A 21,325-nucleotide genomic window follows, 5' to 3' on the forward strand; every position below is an offset into this window, starting at 1 on the left:
CCTGGAGCAAATCAGAGCCAGGGCAACAGTTAAGTCCCTGAATACCTGCATTTCAAAGAAAGCTCTCAGGTCCTGAGAAGACAGGTCCAGGTGGTAGATGTACACTTCTAAGGGGCAGAGAAGGGTTTAAAACTGCAAGCATCTAAAGTAACTGCTCTAAGAGGGCTTCAGGGGCTTACTGGCCTATAACCAGGTTTTGGTGGGAACAAACCAAATTCTCCTGATAGTGTTGAGCTCTTCCAGCTAGGCATTTTAAGAGGGCTGGACTTATTCTAGAGATGAGACTGTGAACTGTCAGAAACTGTGCAATGAAAAGAGGTAAATAGAGAGCTTACATCCTGGGAACAAATTTTTACCCCTCGCACCTCAGATAGAGCCCTAATATCCAGAATATACAAAGAACTCAAAAAATTAAACAATAAGATAACAAATAATCCAATCAATAAATGGGTCAAGGACTTGAACAGACATTTCTCAGAGGAGGACATACAATCAATCAACAAGTACATGAAAAAATGCTCACCATCTCTAGCAATCAGAGAAATGCAAATCAAAACCGCCCTAAGATACCATCTCACTCCAGTAAGATTGGCAGCCATTATGAAGTCAGACAACAATAAGTGTTGGCGAGGATGTGGGGAAAAGGGTACACTTGTACACTGCTGGTGGGACTGCAAAATGGTGAGGCCAATTTGGAAAGCAGTATGGAGATTCCTTGGAAAACTGGGGATGGAATCACCATTTGACTCAGCTATCGCCCTTCTTGGACTATTCCCTGAGGACCTTAAAAGAGCGCACTATAGGGATACGGCCACATCAATGATTATAGTGGCACAATTCACAATAGCTAGACTGTGGAACCAACCTAGATGCCCTTCAATAGATGAATGGATAAAAAAAATGTGGCATCTATATACAATGGAGTATTATGCAGCACTAAGAAATGACAAAATCATAGAATTTGCAGGGAAATGGATGGCATTAGAGCAGATTATGCTAAGTGAAGCTAGCCAAGCCCTAAAAAACAAATGCCAAATGTCTTCTTTGATATAAAGAGAGCCACTAAGAACAGAACAGGAAGGAAGAGCATAAGGAAAAGACTAACAGTAAACAAAGTCGATTGGGGGGAGAGAAAGGGAGAGAGAAGGGAAAGCATATGGAAATGGTAGGAGACCTTCAATGATACACAGAATTATAAGAGGCTATGAGGGGCAAGGGGGAGGGGGAAAAAGGGAGAGAATTGAACAACAGCAGAGGAGGTAGAGAGGGAAGATGGGAGGGGAGGGGAGGGGAGGGGGGATAGTAGGGGATAGGAAAGGTAGCAGAATACAACAGTCACTAATATGCCATTATGTAAAAATGTGAGTATGTAACAGATGTGATTCTGCAATCTGTATTTGGGGTAGAAATGGGAGTTCAAAACCCAATTGAGTCAAATATATGAAAGATGATATATCATGAGCTCTGTAATATTCGTATCAATAAAAAAAAAAGAAACTGTGCAATGTTTGTTCAAGTCTTAGTGTAAGAGGGAGGGAATGCAGACATGTATATGTGCATCACATCACTTGTGCTGAGAATCTGCAGCAGTTTATATAGACCAAAACTAAAGCCTAATTAAACAGAGGGCTTGAAAGGGCCTGACTGGAGTTTGGTCAAGGTGTTTTTTAAATGCTTTTCTAAATAAAAAGAACAAGTGAAAAAGAATAATGCAATGATTCAAAACAAAACAAAAAATGCTTTTCTGAGTTTCTGACAAGTGCCTTTGGCCCTGCTTTTCTACAACTACAAGCACTATATACTTTATATGTTAAAACACCAACCTAAGCTAGCGTAACATTGTGGCATCACCTTATAAAGGTCAAATATGATCCCAGCAGCTTGGGAGGCTAAGGCAGGAGGATCATGAGTTGGAGGCCAGCCTCAGCAACTTAATGAGGCCCTAAGAAACTTAGACCCTGTCTCAAAATAAAAAATAAATAATGGCTGGGGATGTGTGTATCGCTGGTTAAGTGCCCCTGAGTACAATCCCCAGTACCAAAACAAAACAAAGTAAAGGTCAAACGACATAATTATTATTTTTCTTCATGACTATTTATTCCTTTTATAAGTGTCTTTCATGTGGATTTCATTTTCATTTTCTGAATTTTCAAATCCAAATTTGCCAGTATTTTAGGGAAAAAATCATTTAAATAATTTTTGAATTTCAAATTTATTTTATGAATTTAATTTTCAATTATCTGGTATAATTCCTCTGTCATTTTCCTTCCAACCATGTCTGTGTTCCCATTAATTCACCCTGTGAGATGGGTCAGGTCTCTTGGTTAGTGTTAGGTGGAGCATCTTGTACATGAGAACACTTAGACATGGGCTCACTGGCCCCTGGGGCTCATTCCAACACAGCAGGGAGGAACTGGAGGCTGTGGATTAGTCACCTGGACTAAAGCTTATATTTCATGTTGGGATTTGGCGAAGGGGAAGGTCACAGCACAGATTTTTTTGAATTATCAGATTAGTATATTAAAAAACTGTAATTAATATGTGAAGTCTCTAATGGAAAAAGAGGACTACATGCAAAAACACAAGGGATATAAATGGAGAGGTGTCAACTCTAAGAAAGATCCAAAAGGAATTGCTAGAAATAAAAACCAATATGACAAAAATGTCTTTGACAGGTGTTATGAGCCATCCATGGGCTGTGTGTGTGAGCTATGCGCATTTGAGCAGTATGAGGGGACTTGTCTGACACTGCTGCCTGGTTGGGCTGTGCGATGTATGTGTGCCTTTCCTCTCCTTCTGCCTGTGATCCTACACAACCCCTGAGATAGGCATAACTTGCCAAGATGTCAATCAACCTGCTGATCACAAGACAACACCAAGTAAGACTCCACCCTTCGAAACCCAATCCCTTGCCTTATTTGGGTGGAACTTTCTATTGAATGTCCTTTCCCCCCAAAATAGAGGGGTTCCAGTGTGCTTGCTCTCTTGCTTGCCTCTTTTGTCCCCCTACCCCTATTTCCAGTGTGGGAGCTGATCTTTGAGGTCGCAGAGCTGTCCCTGATCCCAGCAATTGAGAAAAAGGTATTTTCATGTTTGTGTGGTTTCTTTGATGTTTTCTTAGTTATTAATACAGCCAGATCCTTGAACCTGGCCTATCTCGTCAGCCTGGCAAGCTGGCGACAGATAAGCTCATCAGTAGACTAGATGGTGGGGAGCAAAGAACCAGTGAGCCTGACCATATATCAACAGAAAGGTCCACAGAAACTTCCCAAACTGAAAATTAAAGAGAAAAAAATGGGCAGGGGAACCTACATAGCTAAGACCCATAGAACAATTTCTAAAGGTATAAATATGCATAATGAGAATAGTACACGGAGAAGAAAGGAACAGAAGCAGTATTTGAAGTAATGATAACTAAAAATTTTCCAAAAGTATATTGTTAATGGCTACAATAATTCAGAATGACTGTCCTCTATCCAAAATGCTTGGGATGGATGACTCAAGATGGTGGATTAGAGGAAGGCTTCATTCCCAGCTGCTCTGTGCTCAGGATTCAGGCAGCAGTAGTACTGCTTCTCCATGAGGTGGGTGAAAGAGGAATTTAACTAAAATTCAATAGTGAATAGTTAGAACCTCTTAAGAGACTAGAAATCTGGGTACATTAAACACAAGAAGAAAGACTACATTGGAGCCAAGCCATTTGTGGCAGTAGGAGCTGTTCTGGTTCACCCTGGGGGTGGGGGGTGTTTGGCACACACACAAAAACACAACAGACAGATTTGGTATAGAAAAACCAGATCAGAAAAGCAGACTGAACTTGGTTGGTCCAGAGGGTACACTGTGAAACAGTGTTTTAACAGTGCTCCCTGGTTCTCTGGTACTCAACTGGGCACAGAGAGCTGAGGTGGAGCCAACTTGAGATGTCCATGCTGCAGGTACTGCTGCAAAGCTGGGAAATCACAGCAGACACTGCCCTGTCTCAGCCAGCACTCACTGTGTGGCCTAGGTTCTGCCTAACAAAATGTGAGTGAAAGGAGCACAGAAAAGATTGTACCCAGGGAGATTCAAGCCAGAAAAACAAAGGGGAGCACAATTCACTTCTCCTTTGAGTCTGGAGTTCACGTGACCAGTTGAAGTTAGTTAGGACTCTGAACGGGTGAATGTGAGTACACCTAGGGACTAGGCCTGGGAAGGCTGTGTTCCTGGCAGCAGAGTGTTTGGAGGATTGGCTCCCCTGCTCCTTGAGCAGAATTCTTGGGGGCTCCTGAGATCCAAGCCCCCAACAGAGAGAAGCACCTACCTGGTCTAGAGGTGTCTTGATCTTATCTTTCTAAGCAGAGACTATTTTTCTAAGCAATTTGCAGTCCCACCAGCAATGTACAAGTGTACCCTTTTCCCCACATCCTTGCCAGCACTTGTTGTTGTTTGACTTCATAGTGGCTGCCAATCTTACTGGAGTGAGATGGTATCTTAGGGTGGTTTTGATTTGCATTTCTCTGATTGCTAGAGATGGTGAGCATTTTTTCATGTACTTGTTGATTGATTGTATGTCCTCCTCTGAGAAATGTCTGTTCAAGTCCTTGGCCCGTTTATTGATTGGATTATTTGTTATCTTATTGTTTAATTTTTTGAGTTCTTTGTACATTCTGGATATTAGGGCTCAAAAAAAAAAAAAAAACCCGCAGCATTGGGAACTCCTCCCACAGAACTCTTCATCAGCCCCACCCACTCCATCCCACCTTATACTGGTAAGTAGAGAAGTTGAGGGGTTGTGGCTCGGTGGTATAGAATTCACCTAGCATGCATGAGGCACTGGGTTTGATCCTCAGCATCACATAAAAATGTAATGAAGATTTAAAAAAAAGAAGGGGATAACAACCCCAGTCATTGCTCTCTTTCTCTCAACACATAGCCCGAAAAGAAATGGGAAGGACAGTCGGGCACAGGCAGTGAACGTTCATTAAGAATCTTTTTTTTCTTTGTGTGTGTGTGTGTGTGTGTGTGTGTGTATGTGTGTGTGTGTGTGTGTGTGTGTGTGTGTGTGTGTGTGTGTTGGTGTTCTTGCTGTGCTGACTGGTTCATGAACATGTATACAAATATATATATATATATATATATATGTATATTTTTTTCTCATTTATAGCACTTTTAAAATGTTATTTTTCCTTGCCTTATATCTTTTGAGGGTTAGGGTTTGAGGTTTGTTTATTTTTGTTTTGTTTTCATTTTGTTTCACTTTTTTCTATTTTTTTATTTTTATTTTTTAAATTTTTAAAATTTTTATTTTGGTTGTTCAAAACATTACATAGTTCTTGACATATCATATTTCACACTTTGATTCAACTGAGTTATGAACTCCCATTTTTACCCCGTATACAGATTGCAGAATCACATCGGTTACACATCCACTGATTTACATATTGCCATACTAGTGTCTGTTGTATTCTGCCGCCTTTCCTATCCTCTCCTATCCCCCCTCTCCTCTCTCTACCCCATCTACTGTAATTCATTTCTCCCCCTTGTTTTTTTTTCCCTTTCCCCTCACTTCCTCTTGTATGTAATTCTGTATAACCCTGAGGGTCTCCTTCCATTTCCATGCAATTTCCCTTACTTTTTTCTATTTTTGTCTTTTCTTCTACCACTAATAGCCAAATTCTCTTGTTTTCTCTATTTTGCTCCTTTTACTTTGTTTTTCCTATTTTTCTTCCTTCCTTTTAACCATCACCTACTGTATATCTTCTGCATTGTCTGTTAACTTTTGAAATTGTAAACTCTTTTCTACCTTCTTATCACATTTTCTCTTCTCTTAATGAACTGTATTTTTATCATCTTTTAGAATTAATTAGTTTACATAACTCTGCCCCCACCACTCATGCTATTTCAATTATTACTGCTGTGGATGACACAGTTGACACCTGTAGTTTGCTTCTATGCCAGATCTAGTTCATGGTTACTTATGGTTTTTGCTTTTGGCAATCTCTGACCACAGCATTCCTATTTTTTTTTGTGGTAATTAAGACTATAGATGAAATAGGAGGAAGCTGGCAATTATTTTAATGCTGTATGTTGTTTGCATTGGTTGTTGCTATTGTTTGTTTCCCCCTATTCTGTGAGATGCTAGGAAACAATTGGGACACTACAAGTTCAGAGGGTGGAAACTGCTACTCAGCCAAAAGACAGCACACCTTGCTCCACTCACAAATTAACAACACTCAAACTTAAGCAATACTTTAATACAAACAATAGAAAAGACAAAAACCCAAACTAATTCCATAAGTAGAAATTGCTAGGGATGGGCCTTCAGGTCCCACTCATGTATATTCACTGTTATAGCAAATACAGAGAGCATCAACATAAAGGCTGTGGATACCATACCTACAGAGGTATCTCAACATAGATCACTCTAGGACACTTTGGTAACTGAAGGCCGTACACTTAAGAGGCCCAAACTTGCAGTGGAAGAGAAATACATTCTAATAGATGCATAAAACCCAACACAGGAATACAAGAAACATGAATAGACAAGATAACATGACACCTCCTAAAGTTCATAATTTACCAGCAACTGACCCCCCAAATAAGTGGATGAAATACCAGATAAAGAATTCAAAAGAATGATTATAAAAATTATAGGAATGATTAACAAATTCCAAGAAAACAGAAAAACAATTGAATGAATTAAGGAATTCAGAACAGGACATGAATGAAAAATTTAATAAGAAAATAGAGTTATTGAAAAAGAAATCTTGGAAATGAAACACAATAAGTCAAATAGAGGGTTCAATTTAAAGTCTCTCTAATAGAATAGAAAATGCTGAAGACAGAATCTTACAGCTTGAAGACAAAGTGGCCAGCCAAGAACATTCAGACAGGATTAAAGAAAAGAAAATAAGTAACCATGATCAGAATATACAAGAACTCTGGAACATTAAGAGACTAAATTTAAGAATCATTAAAACTGAGGAGGGTTGTGAGATACAGGCTAATGCATTGGACAATGAGTATTCAGAGAAATGATAACAGAAAAATTTCCAAACCTTCAGAATGAAATGGACATCCAGATACAGGAATTATTCAGAACCCCAACTAGACAAGATAAATAATGAAACTCTCCATGACATATGCCTAACATACAGAATAAAGATAGAATTTTAAAAGCTTCAGAAAACATCAGATCACATTTAGAGATAAGCCAATCAATATCATTGTTTCTCAGCACCAACTCTAAATGCCAGGAGGGCTTGGAGTGATCTGCTTCAAGTCCTAAAAGAAAATAACTGTCAATCAAGATTGCTATATCAAGCAAAGCTATCCTTTAAAATTGAAAAGAAAATAAAAAATCTTCCAAGATAAGTAGAAAGTAAAAGAATTCATGACTACTAAGCCAGCACTATAGAACTTACTTAGAGAAATACTTCACATAGAAGAAATAAAAAACTAAGGTAACTCATACAGGTAAAGATAACAATAGATAGAGAAGAGATAACAATAATAAATATTTATGCCCCAAATGTGGGTGTAACAAATTACATAAAAGAGACACTACTCAAACTGAAGCCTCAGATAGACCCTAGTACAATAATACTGGGTGATTTTAGGATACCTCTCTCATCATTAAGATAGGTCATCCAGACACAAAGAGTCAATAAAGACTCTTTGGACCTGAAAAAAAATATTATCAATCAAACGGACTAAAAAGACATGTATAGAATATTTCATCTAACATCAGGTGAATCCACTTTCTTCTCAACAGCTCATGGAAGCCTCTCCAACAGAGACCATATTATATAGTCCACAAAGCAACTTTTAGCAAACAAAGAAAAGTGATTCCTTGCATCTTATCAGATGATAATGAAGTAAAATTAGAAATCAACACAATAAAATCCTACAGAAACTACACAACCAAATGGAGATGCAGCAATACACTTCTGCATGATGAGTGGATGATAAAAAAAATCAGAGAGAAATTTAAAAATTCTTAAGAACTCAAATGAAAATATTGATACAACATACCAGGACCTCTGGATTACTATGAAGGAAACTCTAAGAGACAATTTTATAGCTATGAGTGCTTACATAAGAAAATCAGACAAATACCAAAAGACAACTTAATGATGCATCTCAAGGCCATCGAAAAAGAAGAACAAACCAATTTCAAAATTAGTAGAAGGAAGATTTTTTTAAATAATTAAGAACAGAGCTGAAATTAATGAAATGGAGAATAAAAAAAAATAAAGGATCAATGAAATGGTTCTTTGAAAAGATACACAAGATTGATAAGTCCTTAGCCAAACTAATCAAAAGAAAAAGAGAAAAGACCCAAATTAATAAAATTAGAAACATAAAAGGAGAAATCACTACAGGCATCACAGAAATCCAGTGGATCCAGTAGGGACCAATCTGAAAACTTAACTTCAATAAATTGGAAAATGTAGAAGAAATAGATACATTTCTAGACAAATATGATCTTCCAAAATTCAATCAAGAAGACATACAAAAGCTAAACAGACCAATAATTTGTGATGATATAGAAGCAGTAATAAAAAGTCTTCCAATAAATAAAAGCCCAGGACCAGATGGATTCTCAACTAAATTTACCAAATAACTTAAAGAAGAATTAATGTAATATTCCTCAAGCTATTCCATGATATAGAAAGGGATGGAACACATCCAAGTTCATTTTTTTTTGCGTTTTTTTTTAATTGTTGGTCATTCAAAACATTACATAGTTCTTAATATATCATATTTCACAGTTTGGTTCAAGTGGGTTATGAACTCCCAATTTTACCCCGTATACAGATTGATGTATCACATCAGTTACCCTTCCATTGATTTACATATTGCCGTTCTAGTGACTGATGTATTCTGCTGTCTATCCTATTCTCTACTATCCCCCCTCCCCTCCCCTCCCCTCCCCTTTTCTCTCTCTACCCCCTCTACTGTAAATCATTTCTTCCACTTGTATTATTCTTCTCTTACTCCTCCTTTCCTCTTATATGTAATTTTGTATAACCCTGAGGATCACCTTCCATTTCCATGTGATTTCCCTTCTCACTCCCTTTCCCTCCCACCTCTCATCCCTGTTTAATGTTAATCTTCTTCTCAAGCTCTTCGTCCCTACCCTGTCCTTGGTTACTCCCCTTATATCAAAGGAGTCATTTGGCATTTGTTTTTTAAAGATTGACTAGCTTCACTTAGCATAATCTGCTCTAATGCCATTCATTTCCCTCCAAATTCTATGATTTTGTCATTTTTTAATGCAGAGGAATACTCCATTGTGTATAAATGCCACATTTTTTTTATCCATTCATCTATTGAAGGGCATCTAGGTTGGTTCCACAATCTTGCTATGGTGAATTGTGCTGCTATGAACATCGATGTAGCAGTGTCCCTGTAGCATGCTCTTATTAGATCTTTAGGGAATAGACCGAGAAGGGCAATAGCTGGTCAAATGGTGGTTCCATTCCCAGCTTTCCAAGAAATCTCCATACTGCTTTCCAAATTGGCTGCACCAATTTGCAGTCCCACCAACAATGAACAAGTGTGTCCTTTCCCCCGCATCCTCTCCAGCACTTGTTTGACTTCCTAATGGCTGCCAATCTTACTGGAGTGAGATGGTATCTTAGGGTGGTTTTGATTTGCATTTCTCTGACTGCTAGCGATGATGAGCATTTTTTCATGTACTTATTGATTGATTGTATGTCCTCCTCTGAGAAGTGTCTGTTCAGGTCCTTGGCCCATTTATTGATTGGGTTATTTGTTATCTTATTGTCTAATTTTTTGAGTTCTTTGTATACTCTGGATATTAGGGCTCTATCTGAAGTGTGAGGAGTAAAGATTTGTTCCCAGGATGTAGGCTCCCTATTTATCTCTCTTATTGTTTCTTTTGCTGAGAAAAAACTTTTTAGTTTGAGTAAGTCCCATTTGTTGATTCTAGTTGTTAAATCTTGCGCTATGGGTGTCCTATTGAGGAATTTGGAGCCCGACCCCACAGTATGTAGATCATAACCAACTTTTTCTTCTATCAGACGCCGTGTCTCTGATTTAATGTCAAGCTCCTTGATCCATTTTGAGTTAACTTTTGTGCATGGCGAGAGATAAGGATTCAGATTCATTTTGATGCAAATGGATTTCCAGTTTTCCCAGCACCATTTGTTGAAGATGCTATCCTTCCTCCATTGCATGCTTTTAGCCCGTTTATCAAATATAAGATAATTGTAGTTTTGTGGATTGGTTACTGTGTCCTCTATTCTGTACCATTGGTCCACCCGCCTGTTTTGGCACCAGTACCATGCTGTTTTTGTTACTATTGCTCTGTAGTATAGTTTGAAGTCTGGTATCGCTATACCGCCTGATTCACACTTCCTGCTTAGCATTGTTTTTGCTATTCTGGGTCTTTTATTATTCCATATGAATTTCATGATTGTTTTATCTATTTCTTCAAGAAATGCCATTGGGATTTTGATTGGCATTGCATTGAACTTATAGAGAACTTTTGGTAATATCGCCATTTTGATGATGTTAGTTCAGCCTATCCATGAACAGGGAATATTTTTCCATCTTCTAAGGTCTTTTTCTATATCTCTCTTTAGGGTTCTGTAATTTTCATTGTATAAGTCTTTCACCTGTTTTGTTAGGTTGATTCCCAAGTATTTTATTTTTTGGGGGGATATTGTGAATGGAGTAGTTGTCCTCATTTCCATTTCAGAGGATTTGTCGCTGATATACAGGAATGCATTTGATTTATGCATGTTAATCTTATATCCTGCCACTTTGCAGAATTCATTTATTAGCTCTAATAGTTTCTTTGTAGACCCTTTGGGTCTGCTAGGTATAGAATCATATCATCTGCAAATAGTGATAATTTAAGTTCTTCTTTTCCTATTTTTATGCCTTTAATTTCTTTCATCTGTCTAATTGCTCTGGCCAGTGTTTCGAGGACTATGTTGAACAGAAGTGGTGAGAGAGGGCATCCCTGTCTTGTACCAGATCTTAGAGGGAATGCCTTCAATTTTTCTCCATTCAGAATGATGCTGGCCTGTGGCTTATCGTAGATTGCTTTTACAATGTTGAGGTATGATCCAGTTATCCCTAATTTTTCTAGAGTTTTGAACATAAAGGGATGCTGAACTTTGTCGAATGCTTTTTCTGCATCTATCGAGATGATCATATGGTTCTTATTTTTAAGTCTATTGATATGGTGAATAACATTTATTGATTTCCGTATATTGAACCAGCCTTGCATCCCAGGGATGAATCCTACTTGATCATGGTGTATAATTTTTTTGATATGTATTTGAATCCGATTCGCCAGAATTTTATTGAGGATTTTTGCGTCTAGGTTCATTAGAGATATTGGTCTGTAGTTTTCTTTCTTTGAAGTGTCTTTGTCTGGTTTAGGCATCAGGGTGATGTTGGCTTCGTAGAATGTATTAGGAAGTTCTCCCTCTTTTTCTATTTCCTGAAAAGTTGAAAAGTATTGGTGTTAGTTCCTCTTTAAAGGTTTTGTAAAACTCTGCTGTATACCCATCCGGACCTGGGCTTTTCTTAGTTGGTAGTCTTTTGATGGTTTCTTCTATTTCCTCTATTGTTATTGGTCTGTTTAGGTCGTCTATATCCTCCTGACTCAATCTGGGCAGATCATAAGAGTTAAGAAATTTATCTATGCCTTCACTATCTTCTATTTTATTGGAGTATAAGGATTCAAAATAATTTCTGATTATCTTCTGTATTTTGAAGTGTCTGTTGTGATATTGCCTTTTTCATCCCGTATGCTAGTAATTTGGGTTCTCTCTCTTCTTCTCTTCGTTAGCATGGCTAAGGGTCTGTCAATTTTATTTATTTTTTCAAAGAACCAACTTTTAGTTTTGTCAATTTTTTCAATTGTTTCTTTTGTTTTGATTTCATTAATTTCAGCTCTAATTTTAATTATTTCTTGCCTTCTACTTCTTTTGCTGTTGTTTTGCTCTTCTTTTTCTAGGATTTTGAGATGAAGTATGAGATCATTTATTTGTTGGTTTTTTCTTTTTTTAAGGAATGAACTCCAAGCAATGAATTTTCCTCTTAGAACTGCTTTCAATGTGTCCCATAGATTCCGATATGTTGTGTCTGTGTTTTCATTTAACTCTAAGAAGTTTTTAATTTCCTCCTTGATGTCTTCTAAAACCCATTGATCATTCAGTAACCTATTGTTCATTCTCCAAGTGATGCTTGATTTTTCCTTCCTTCTTTTATCATTGATTTTCAGTTTCATTCCATTATGATCAGATAAAATGCATGGTATTATCTCTACTCCTTTATATTGTCTAAGAGTTGCCCTGTGACATAATATATGGTCTATTTTTGAGAAGGTTCCATGTGCTGCTGAGAAAAAAGTGTAGCTACTTGATGTTGGGTGGTATAGTCTATATATGTCAATTAAGTCTAGGTTGTTAATTGTGTTATTGAGTTCTACAGTTTCCTTATTTAACTTTTGTTTGGAAGATCTGTCCAATGGTGAGAGAGGTGTGTTGAAGTCTCCCATGATTATTGTATGGTGGTCTACTAGACTCTTGAACTTGAGAAGAGTTTGCTTGATGAACATAGCTGCACCATTATTTGGAGCATATATATTTATGATTGTTATGTCTTGTTGGTGTATGGTTCCCTTGAGCAGTATGAAGTGTCCTTCTTTATCCCTTTTGATTAACTTTGGCTTGAAATCTATTTTATTAGATATGAGTATGGACACTCCTGCTTGTTTCTGCAGTCCATATGAGTGGTATGATTTTTCCCAACTTTTCACCTTCAGTCTATGAATATCTTTTCCTATCAGATGCGTCTCCTGTAGGCAGCATATTGTTGGGTCTTGTTTTGTGATCCATTCTACTAGCCTGTGTCTCTTAATTGGTGAGTTTAAGCCATTAACATTTAGGGTTATTATTGAGATATGGTTTGTTCTTCCAGCCATATTTGTTTATTAATGTTACTAAACCTGATTTGTTTTCCTCTTTGATTACTTTCCCCCCTTTACTGTCCTACCTCCCACTGTTGGGTTTCAATGTTATTTTCCATTGCCTCTTCCTGTAATGTTTTAATTCATCTTCCATCCTGAAGATTAATTTCGCTGGATACACGATTCTTGGTTGGAACCCATTTTCTTTCAGTGTTTGAAATATGTTATTCCAGGATCTTCTAGCTTTCAGAGTCTGTGTTGAGAGATCAGCTGTTATCCTGATTGGTTTACCCCGAAATGTAATCTGCTTCCTTTCTCTTGTAGCTTTTAAAATTCTCTCCTTATTCTGTATGTTGGACATCTTCATTATAATGTGTCTAGGTGTGGATCTCTTATGATTTTGCACATTCGGCGTCCTGTAGGCTTCTAGGATTTGGGATTCTGTCTCATTCTTCAAGTCTGGGAAGTTTTCTCGTATTATTTCACTGAATAGATTGTTTATTCCTTTGGTTTGGAGCTCTGTGCCTTCCTGTATCCCAATGACTCTTAAGTTTGGTCTTTTAATATTGTCCCATAATTCTTGGATGTTCTGCTCATGGTTTCTTAGCAGACTTGCTGAGCTGTCTATGTTCTTTTCCAGTTGAAATACTTTGTCTTCATTGTCTGATGTTCTATCTTCTAAGTGATCTACTCTGCTGGTAGTATTCTCAATCGAGTTTTTAAGTTGGTTTATTGCTTCCTGCATTTCTAGGATTTCTATTTGTTTGTTTTTTATTACCTCTATCTCCCTGTGAAATTGATCTTTTACTTCCTGGATTTTTTTATGTAGTTAATTGTCAATGTGATCTTTCATTGTCTGATTTTGCTGTCTCATGTCTTCCTTGAGACTCCAGATCATCTGAAGCATGTATATCCTGAACTCTTTATCTGACATTCCATCTGTTGCAGCTATTACCTCTTCTAAAGTTGAGTTGACCTGCATTGCTTGTGGTCCTTTCTTTCCTTGTCTTTTCATACTGCTCGCGTTTCTTTCTGCTTGGTGAAACTGTTGTGTTTTTGAAATTTACCCCCTATTTATTTATATTGCTCTTGTATAGTTGGGAAGTCTCCCTTGCAGGGTGAGTAGTGGCTGTGCTCCTCCTCTAATTAGGGTGGTCTGTCTACCACGCTGGTTGGTCGCAGGTCTACCCCCCCTGCTCTGCCCCCACTCCAATGTGGTGATGTAACTACCACGCCCTGGGGTCGTTGGTCCTGATTCGGATGTGGGCGGAGCTCTTCTCAGTCCCCACTCCAATTGGTGTGATGTGTCTACCACACTGGCAGGCCTCTAGGCCGTTGGGTCGCAGTTCTGCACAGCCCCCACTCCCAATGGGGGTACCTGACTACCTCTCCAACGGGTCGCTGAGCCCCCTCCAGACCCAGGCGGCGGCCCTGCTCCACCCCCACTCCAACCAGTGTGACGTGACTGCCTCGGTGCTATGTGTCCACCACGCTGGCAGGCTACCGGGCCTGTCTTGCCAGTGGGTCGCAGGTCTGCCTACCCTGCAGGCTCAGACGGCAGCTCTGCACAGCCCCTACTCCAAATGAGGTTACTTGGCTACCGCGTCGTGGGGTCGCTGGTCCTATTCTAGGTGTGGGCGGCTACTCTCTTCGGCCCCAGCTGTGGTTGGGGTGTTGTGATACCACGCCGGCGGGTCACTTGGCCTGCTCTGGGCGCAGGCGGCAGCTCCACTCTGCCCCCCTGGCCCCCACAGCACCCAGCAGGACCCTGACCGAGAAGCAGTCACCGCAGGCTCCCCAGCCCTAGGCCAAAGCAGCTTCGGGAGCCAGACCCGGCCTCTCCGATCCCGATGCACGCTCCGCTGGGGGCTGGCTCCAAGGAGTGACCCCCACGGGTTCCCCAGCCCCAGGCCAAAACTGTTCCGGGAGTCAGAACCCAGTCGCCCCAAGCTCAGCTCATGCTCCACTTGGAGCTGGCCTCTACAGGCAGTCTCCACAGGTTCCCTAGCCCTGGGCCAAGTTAGCCCCGGGGACCAGAATCCGGCCGCTCTGAGCCCGGCGGCAGGCCTTGCCAGGAACGAGCCCCCAGGAGCTCCACGGGATCTCCAGTCTCGAGCCTGAGCAAAAAAATCTGTCTGTGAGACGCAGGCAAATACCAGCCTGAAATCACCTGTTCCGTAGCTGAATGAGCTGAGATCAGTAGAAAACGGGAATGATTACGTCATCTCTCCGAGATGGCGGCTGCTGACCTCCTCCGTGGTCCGACCAGTGTCTGGAACCGAACTGGACCGCTTCTTTCCTCTGTCTCAAAGCCGGAACTCAGCACTAAGCGAGGCCATTGTACCACTGGCGGGAGCCCCCCGAATCCGTATCGCTGCACCCCCGCTCCAGCACCTTGCCGCTTCCCAGCATGTGCCTCAGACTCCAGCCGCTGGGCGATCGCCGATCAGGCTATGCGACCCTCCGTGCGGAGAAATAGAGCTCCCACAGCTGAACCTCGCGCGATGAAAATCCGTCCACTAGATTCTGGAGCACCTCAATTTCACTGGAAATTCCCAACAAGATAGCCTTCAGCCTTTTCACCTCGTCTTTCTCCCGCTCAGTGACGCGGCGCACTGGGGTGATGCACTCCCTTCGCCGCCATCTTTATCCCCAAGTTCATTTTTTGAAGTTAGTATCAAACACCGAAACCACAGAAGAACACAGCAAGGAAAGTCAACTCTACTCCAATATCCTTGATGAACTCAAATGCAAAAATTCTTTTCTTTAAACCTGATCTTGAACAAATATAGAGACCGCAATTGGGGAAATTTGATCACTGACTAATTTTTTCAATGTATTAAGGTCATTGATGATTTATATATAGATGCTTAGGATTGAACTCGGGGCCTTGGGTACACACATGTGTTCTATCACTGATTTATCAGATATGAAAATTCTTAATTAAATGTTAGCAGTATACAAATTCAAAATACCAATGATATTCTTCAAAGAACTACAAAAAAAAAAGTCCTAAAATTCATTTGGAAGAATAAGAGCCCAGAATAGCCAAAGCAATTCTAAGCCAAACCCATCCCCTTCCAAAATGCTGGAAGCATCAAAAAACCTGACTTCAAATTATACTACAGAACTATAGTATTAAAAACTGCATGGTATTAGCTTAAAAACAGACACATAGACCAGTATACAGAAGATAGAAACACAAACTCACAAAGATATAGTCATCTGATCCTTGAAAGAGGTTCCAAAAACATACATTGGAGAAAAAGATAGCCTTTTTAACAAATGGTGCTGGGAAAACTGGTTATCCATATGTAGAAAAATGACACTAGACCCTTGTCTCTCACAAAAATCAACTCAAAACGGATCAAAGACCTAGGAAACAGATCAGAAAATATGCAATTCCTAGAAAAAATGTAGATCCAACCCTCCAACATATAACACAGGCAGTGACTTTCTCAATGGGACGTCTAAAGTTCAGGACATATTGCCAACAATTCATAAATGAGATAGTATAAATTAAAAAGCTTCCACACAGCAAAGAAAACAATTAGGAATATGAAAAGAAAACTTACATAATGGGAGAAAACCTTTGCTAACTACTATTCTGACAGAGGATTTTACCCAGAATATAAAAAGAACTAAAAAACAAACACAAACCAAACCCCAAATTTCCCAATTAATAAATGGGCATGTGAATTAAATGGACACTGCTCAAAGAAGAAATACAAATAGCTAAAAAGAAATATGAAAAAAATGTTCAAATCCTTTCTAGCATTTATTATTGTTTGTATTCTTGATGGCTTCCATTCTAATTGGAGTTACATGAAATCTCAGTATAGTTTTGATTTATATTTCCATAATTACTAATGATGTTAGACATTTTTACACTGTTGTTGGGATTGTAAATCAGTACAACAAATATGGAAATAAACAGGATCCTCAAAAGACTAGGCATGGAACTACCATATAATGTGTCTATACCACTCCTCAGTATTTATTCTAAAGAATTAAAGTTATCATACTATAGTGATACATGCATGTTTCTGACAGCACAACAGCTAAATTATGGACCATTCTACATGTCCATCAACAGATGAATGAATAAAGAAAATGTGGCATTTACATACAATTGAGTTCTATTCAAGCCATAAAGAAAAATGAAATTATGTCATTTGCAAGAAAATGGATGGAACTTGAAGCAAAATAAGCGAAACTCAGAAGGTCAAGGGTCGTATGTTTTCTCTCATATATGGAAGCTAGAGAGAAAAACAGGAAAACAAAGGTCAGGGAGCAGAGATCTCATGAAATCAAAGGGAGGTCAGTAAAGGACCAGGAGTTGGGAAGTGAGGAGGGAGAGGAGAACTACTGGGGAGTGATATTGGCCAAATAATATTGTACTATTATATGCATGTATGAATATGTAAAAACAAATCCCATCACTATGTATAACCATAATGTACCAATAAAATAATATGGAAAGAGAAAAAAATGCTTGGGACTAAAAGTATTATAAATTTTGGGTTATATTTAAATTTTAGAAAATTCACATAGAATGTAATAAGATATCTTGGGTATTGGGTCCAAATTAAAATATAAAATTTTTTTCATATACACCTTATACAGGGATGGAAGGTAATTTTATACTATATATGCACACACATGTGCATGTATAACACACACACACACACACACACTCTCTCTCTCTCTCTCTCTCTCTCTCTTTTTTAAATAGTGCTGGGAATTGAACCCAGGACCTTTAACATGCTAGGCAAGTGATTCTACCACTGAGTTACACCCCTGGCCCCTACATGGTATTTTTAGTGCACCTGCATTTTGACTATAAGCTTTAGCAGGAGGTCAAGTGTGGAATTTCAATATATGTCATATCAACCCTCAAAGTTTTACATTTTGGAATGTTTCATATTTTCATATTAGAGATGTTCAACCTGTTGTGAGAAATGAAGAGAAAATCTCTTTTTAAAAAATTAAGACTTCCAGCTGGGCACAGTGACACACACCTTTAGTCCTAGTGACAAGGCCAAGGCAGGAAGATTATAAATTCAAGGCCAGCCTCAGCAATTTAGGGAGGTTCTAAAGGGTTATGAAAAAATAATATTCCTATAAAACAGCCCTGGGGGCAAAACGGAAAGACAGTGTGGCTTGGAAGGAGGGAGGGAAATTAGCCAAACATTAAACCTCGCCCAGTAAATCCTTTCCCCCTAACAATCTTCACTCCCCAGGGAAAAAGCAAACTATCATCCCTTCCTGAGTTCATCTTCAGCATCCCCACCAAAAGCAAACGTTCATCCCTTCCCAATCACAATGAGTCCTGTAGGAAAGAGGCAGATATTGAAACACGGCCCTGGACTTTTACCCTTTCCCATTGCAGATAAGTCCTGGAAGGAAAAAAGCAAACAGAAAATAAGCAGTGAAAAAAATTCTGAGCTTTCCCCAGTGACGATGAGTTCTGGACTTCTTACAACTTCTTTCCTAACTATCCAAACCAACATGTCTGAAGTTGCTAATGATTAAACCACTCTCATTGTAAACTATAAAACTCAGATTCCTTCTGTAACTGGCAGGCCATTTTCGTACCCAGAAAATGAGCTCCTTTTAGTACATGATTGACTCTGCTGTAGAATAAAGGAAAGCTGCTGATCTGTTTGAGGTTTTCCATCCTGTCTATTTGTATTTTCATAATGGTGCCGAAACTGTGTTGGTTATTTTTGCTTACAGATCCTATCTCAAAATAAAAAATAAAAGATACGGGATGCAGTTCAGTGGTAAAGAACCCCTGGGCTCAAAAATCCGTACCAAAGGGGGAAAAAAATTCTGATCAAGGCTTCCAGTTTCCAAACTGGCATTTATAGAAGCTTCAGAGTCCTCACTCCATCGTAACAGTAAATAAAAATCTAAACAAATGAAAATCAACAACTCTTCTTAGATCTGTAAGAGTTACTCTGGATACCATTTGACCAGCTATCCCACTCCTTGGTCTATACCCAAAGAACTTAAAAACAGCATACTATAGTGAGGCAGACACTCAATGTTTATAGCAGCTCAATTCACAATTGCTAAACTCTGGAAGCAACTTCAGTAGATGAATGGATAAAGAAACTGTGGTACATAATGGAATATTATTCAGCATTAAAAGAGAATAAAATTATGGCATTTGCAGGTAAATGGATGGAGCTGGAGAACATCATGCTAAACTAAGTAAGCTAATCCCCCCAAATCAAAGGCTGAATGTTCTCTCTGGTAAGTGGATACTGATCCATAATGGGGGGCTAGGATATGGGATGAGTGGAGGAACTTTGGATGGGACGAGGGGGAAAGGGGGTAGGGGGTAGGAAAGATGGTGGAATGAGACAGACATCATTACCCTAGGTATATGTATGATTGCACAAATGGTGTGACTCTATTTCATGTACAACCAGAGAAGCGAAAAATTCTGCTCCTCTTGTGTACAATGAATTGAAGAACTTTCTACTATCATGTATAACTGATTTGAACTAATTAAATTTTTTTTAATTTTAAAAAAAGTTATTCTGGAGATCTGAGGAGTATTAAAACTTAAATGCTTCAGCAACTCAACAAGACCCTGTCTCAAAAAATAAAAAGGGGTAGGGATATGGCTCATTGGTAGAGTTCCCCTGTGTTCGATCCCCAGCACCCCCTGCCACACACTCACACAAACCTGAGAACTGAGGTTGCAAGACAAACCACTGTCCCCCAAATTGAGGAGAGAGGTGGATACAGAGAATCACAGCACGGGAGAACAGAAACCATGAGCAGAAACCTGCAAAGAACTGATACCAGAGTGGAAACACCTGACTATAACTGAAAAAGTTCTGGAGCCTCAGTGTAAACAACTCTTTTGAGATTTAAACACTCAACAGGCCCAGTCTTGGAGGTCATGCCCACATTTTTGTGAGTTTTACCTGTTGGAGCTTTACCAGATTCTCACAGTAAAACATCAGAGAAAAACTATCCAGCTTAAGGCAAGAGAAAAGTCACATTGTGGAATACCTCAGGGAATTCTGGGTTTTGTTTGTTTGCAGTCCTGGGGATTGAACCTGGGCCCATGCCTGTTAGGCAACACTTTACCTCTGAGCTATATCACAAGTAAGAATTCTGTCTATAATAAGTTCTGCTTAATACCCTGTAAAAGTCAAGGCTAAAGGGAAAAGTTAAGGTAGCTGGAGAACTGTTGTTTCTTACCTTTTTGAGGACACTGTACATCATATTCTATCTTGTTAATGACTAGCTTAAAATCTTTCATTAGCAAAACATCCATCAAAGTTGAGGCTGGAATCTCATTGCCATCTGAAAGGGAAGGCATAACACAAAAATAAGTTTTTGTTTTAGAACAACAAGAACCATTTCCCAACACACAAAAAAACAACTCACTCAGGTTTTTACAGTATAGTAGTGGACATCTGCCTTTTGGATGTCGCCCCTAAACTCACACTATTGTCACTGAGGGAACTTCTCCTTTGCTTCACCTCTCATTTCATAGAACCAAAAGAAACAGGCAGGTGCTCTTCTCCCACTGTACCAGCTGGATTGGAGCCCAGGTTAATGTCCTGGGTTGAAACTGTCTCAGCAAATTCATGCAAAGATTCAGGGGAGGTTGGAACTCTCAGCAGGACTGGGGAGGTAGAAGAGGCAATATCTAATGGGTGTGTAGGGATTCAGCTTGATCTCCCTGTGGCCACCTTGAGGTACAGCCTCCAGTTTGCTCCTGGGCAATCTCGGTCTGTTTTCCCCACATGTTTCCCACATGCTATAAATAGACAAAACCACTGGGTGTGGTGGCTCTTGACTCTATTCCCAGCTACCTGGGAAGCTGAGACAGGAGGATGGCAAATTTGAGGCCAGCCTTAGCAGTTTAGCAAGACAGCATCTCAAAATGAAAACTAAAAAGGGCTGGGGATGTGACTCAGAGCACTCCTAGGGTTGGAGGAGCTGTTAGCAGCAGCAGGTGAAACCAATGAAAGATTTTCATATTCTTGAACATATACTAAAACCTTGATTTAAATCCTATTACAGGTGATCACCTACAGCTACCACATATTATCCTACTCCCTTTTCTACAGTCAATGTTGGTTCAACTTAAACAACTTAAACTTCCTCTCCAAATTTTTATTATAAAAGTATTCTTAGTTCCAGGCTCAGCAGACAATTTTCCAACCACTCTCTCAGCTTTATTGCTGGTACTTACAGAAATCTGTCCTAGGATCTGGTCCTTTTTTCTGGCAAGTACCTGCATCAACTTAATAAACACTTTTATTTTAGAAATCTCTTGGTCTCAAAAATTTTTAGTTTAGCACTAGCGACATTTCAGAAAAAAATATCTTGGAAATTTTTAACCTCATGTGCTTTTGC

At 39.3% G+C, this 21,325-nt stretch overlaps 1 protein-coding gene across 1 annotated transcript in view; it reads right to left on the bottom strand.

Moving 5' to 3' along the window:
• Mcub (mitochondrial calcium uniporter dominant negative subunit beta) overlaps window positions 1–21,325 on the bottom strand; it is a 125,671-nt gene that overhangs the window by 6,010 nt on the left and 98,336 nt on the right. Inside the window, 1 exon segment of the mRNA XM_078021818.1 lies at window positions 20,159–20,263. Coding sequence (XP_077877944.1) covers window positions 20,159–20,263 — 105 coding nt within the window.

The sequence above is a fragment of the Ictidomys tridecemlineatus genome, chromosome 9, assembly GCF_052094955.1.
Source record: "Ictidomys tridecemlineatus isolate mIctTri1 chromosome 9, mIctTri1.hap1, whole genome shotgun sequence".
In the NCBI taxonomy this organism is placed as follows: Eukaryota; Metazoa; Chordata; class Mammalia; order Rodentia; family Sciuridae; genus Ictidomys; species Ictidomys tridecemlineatus.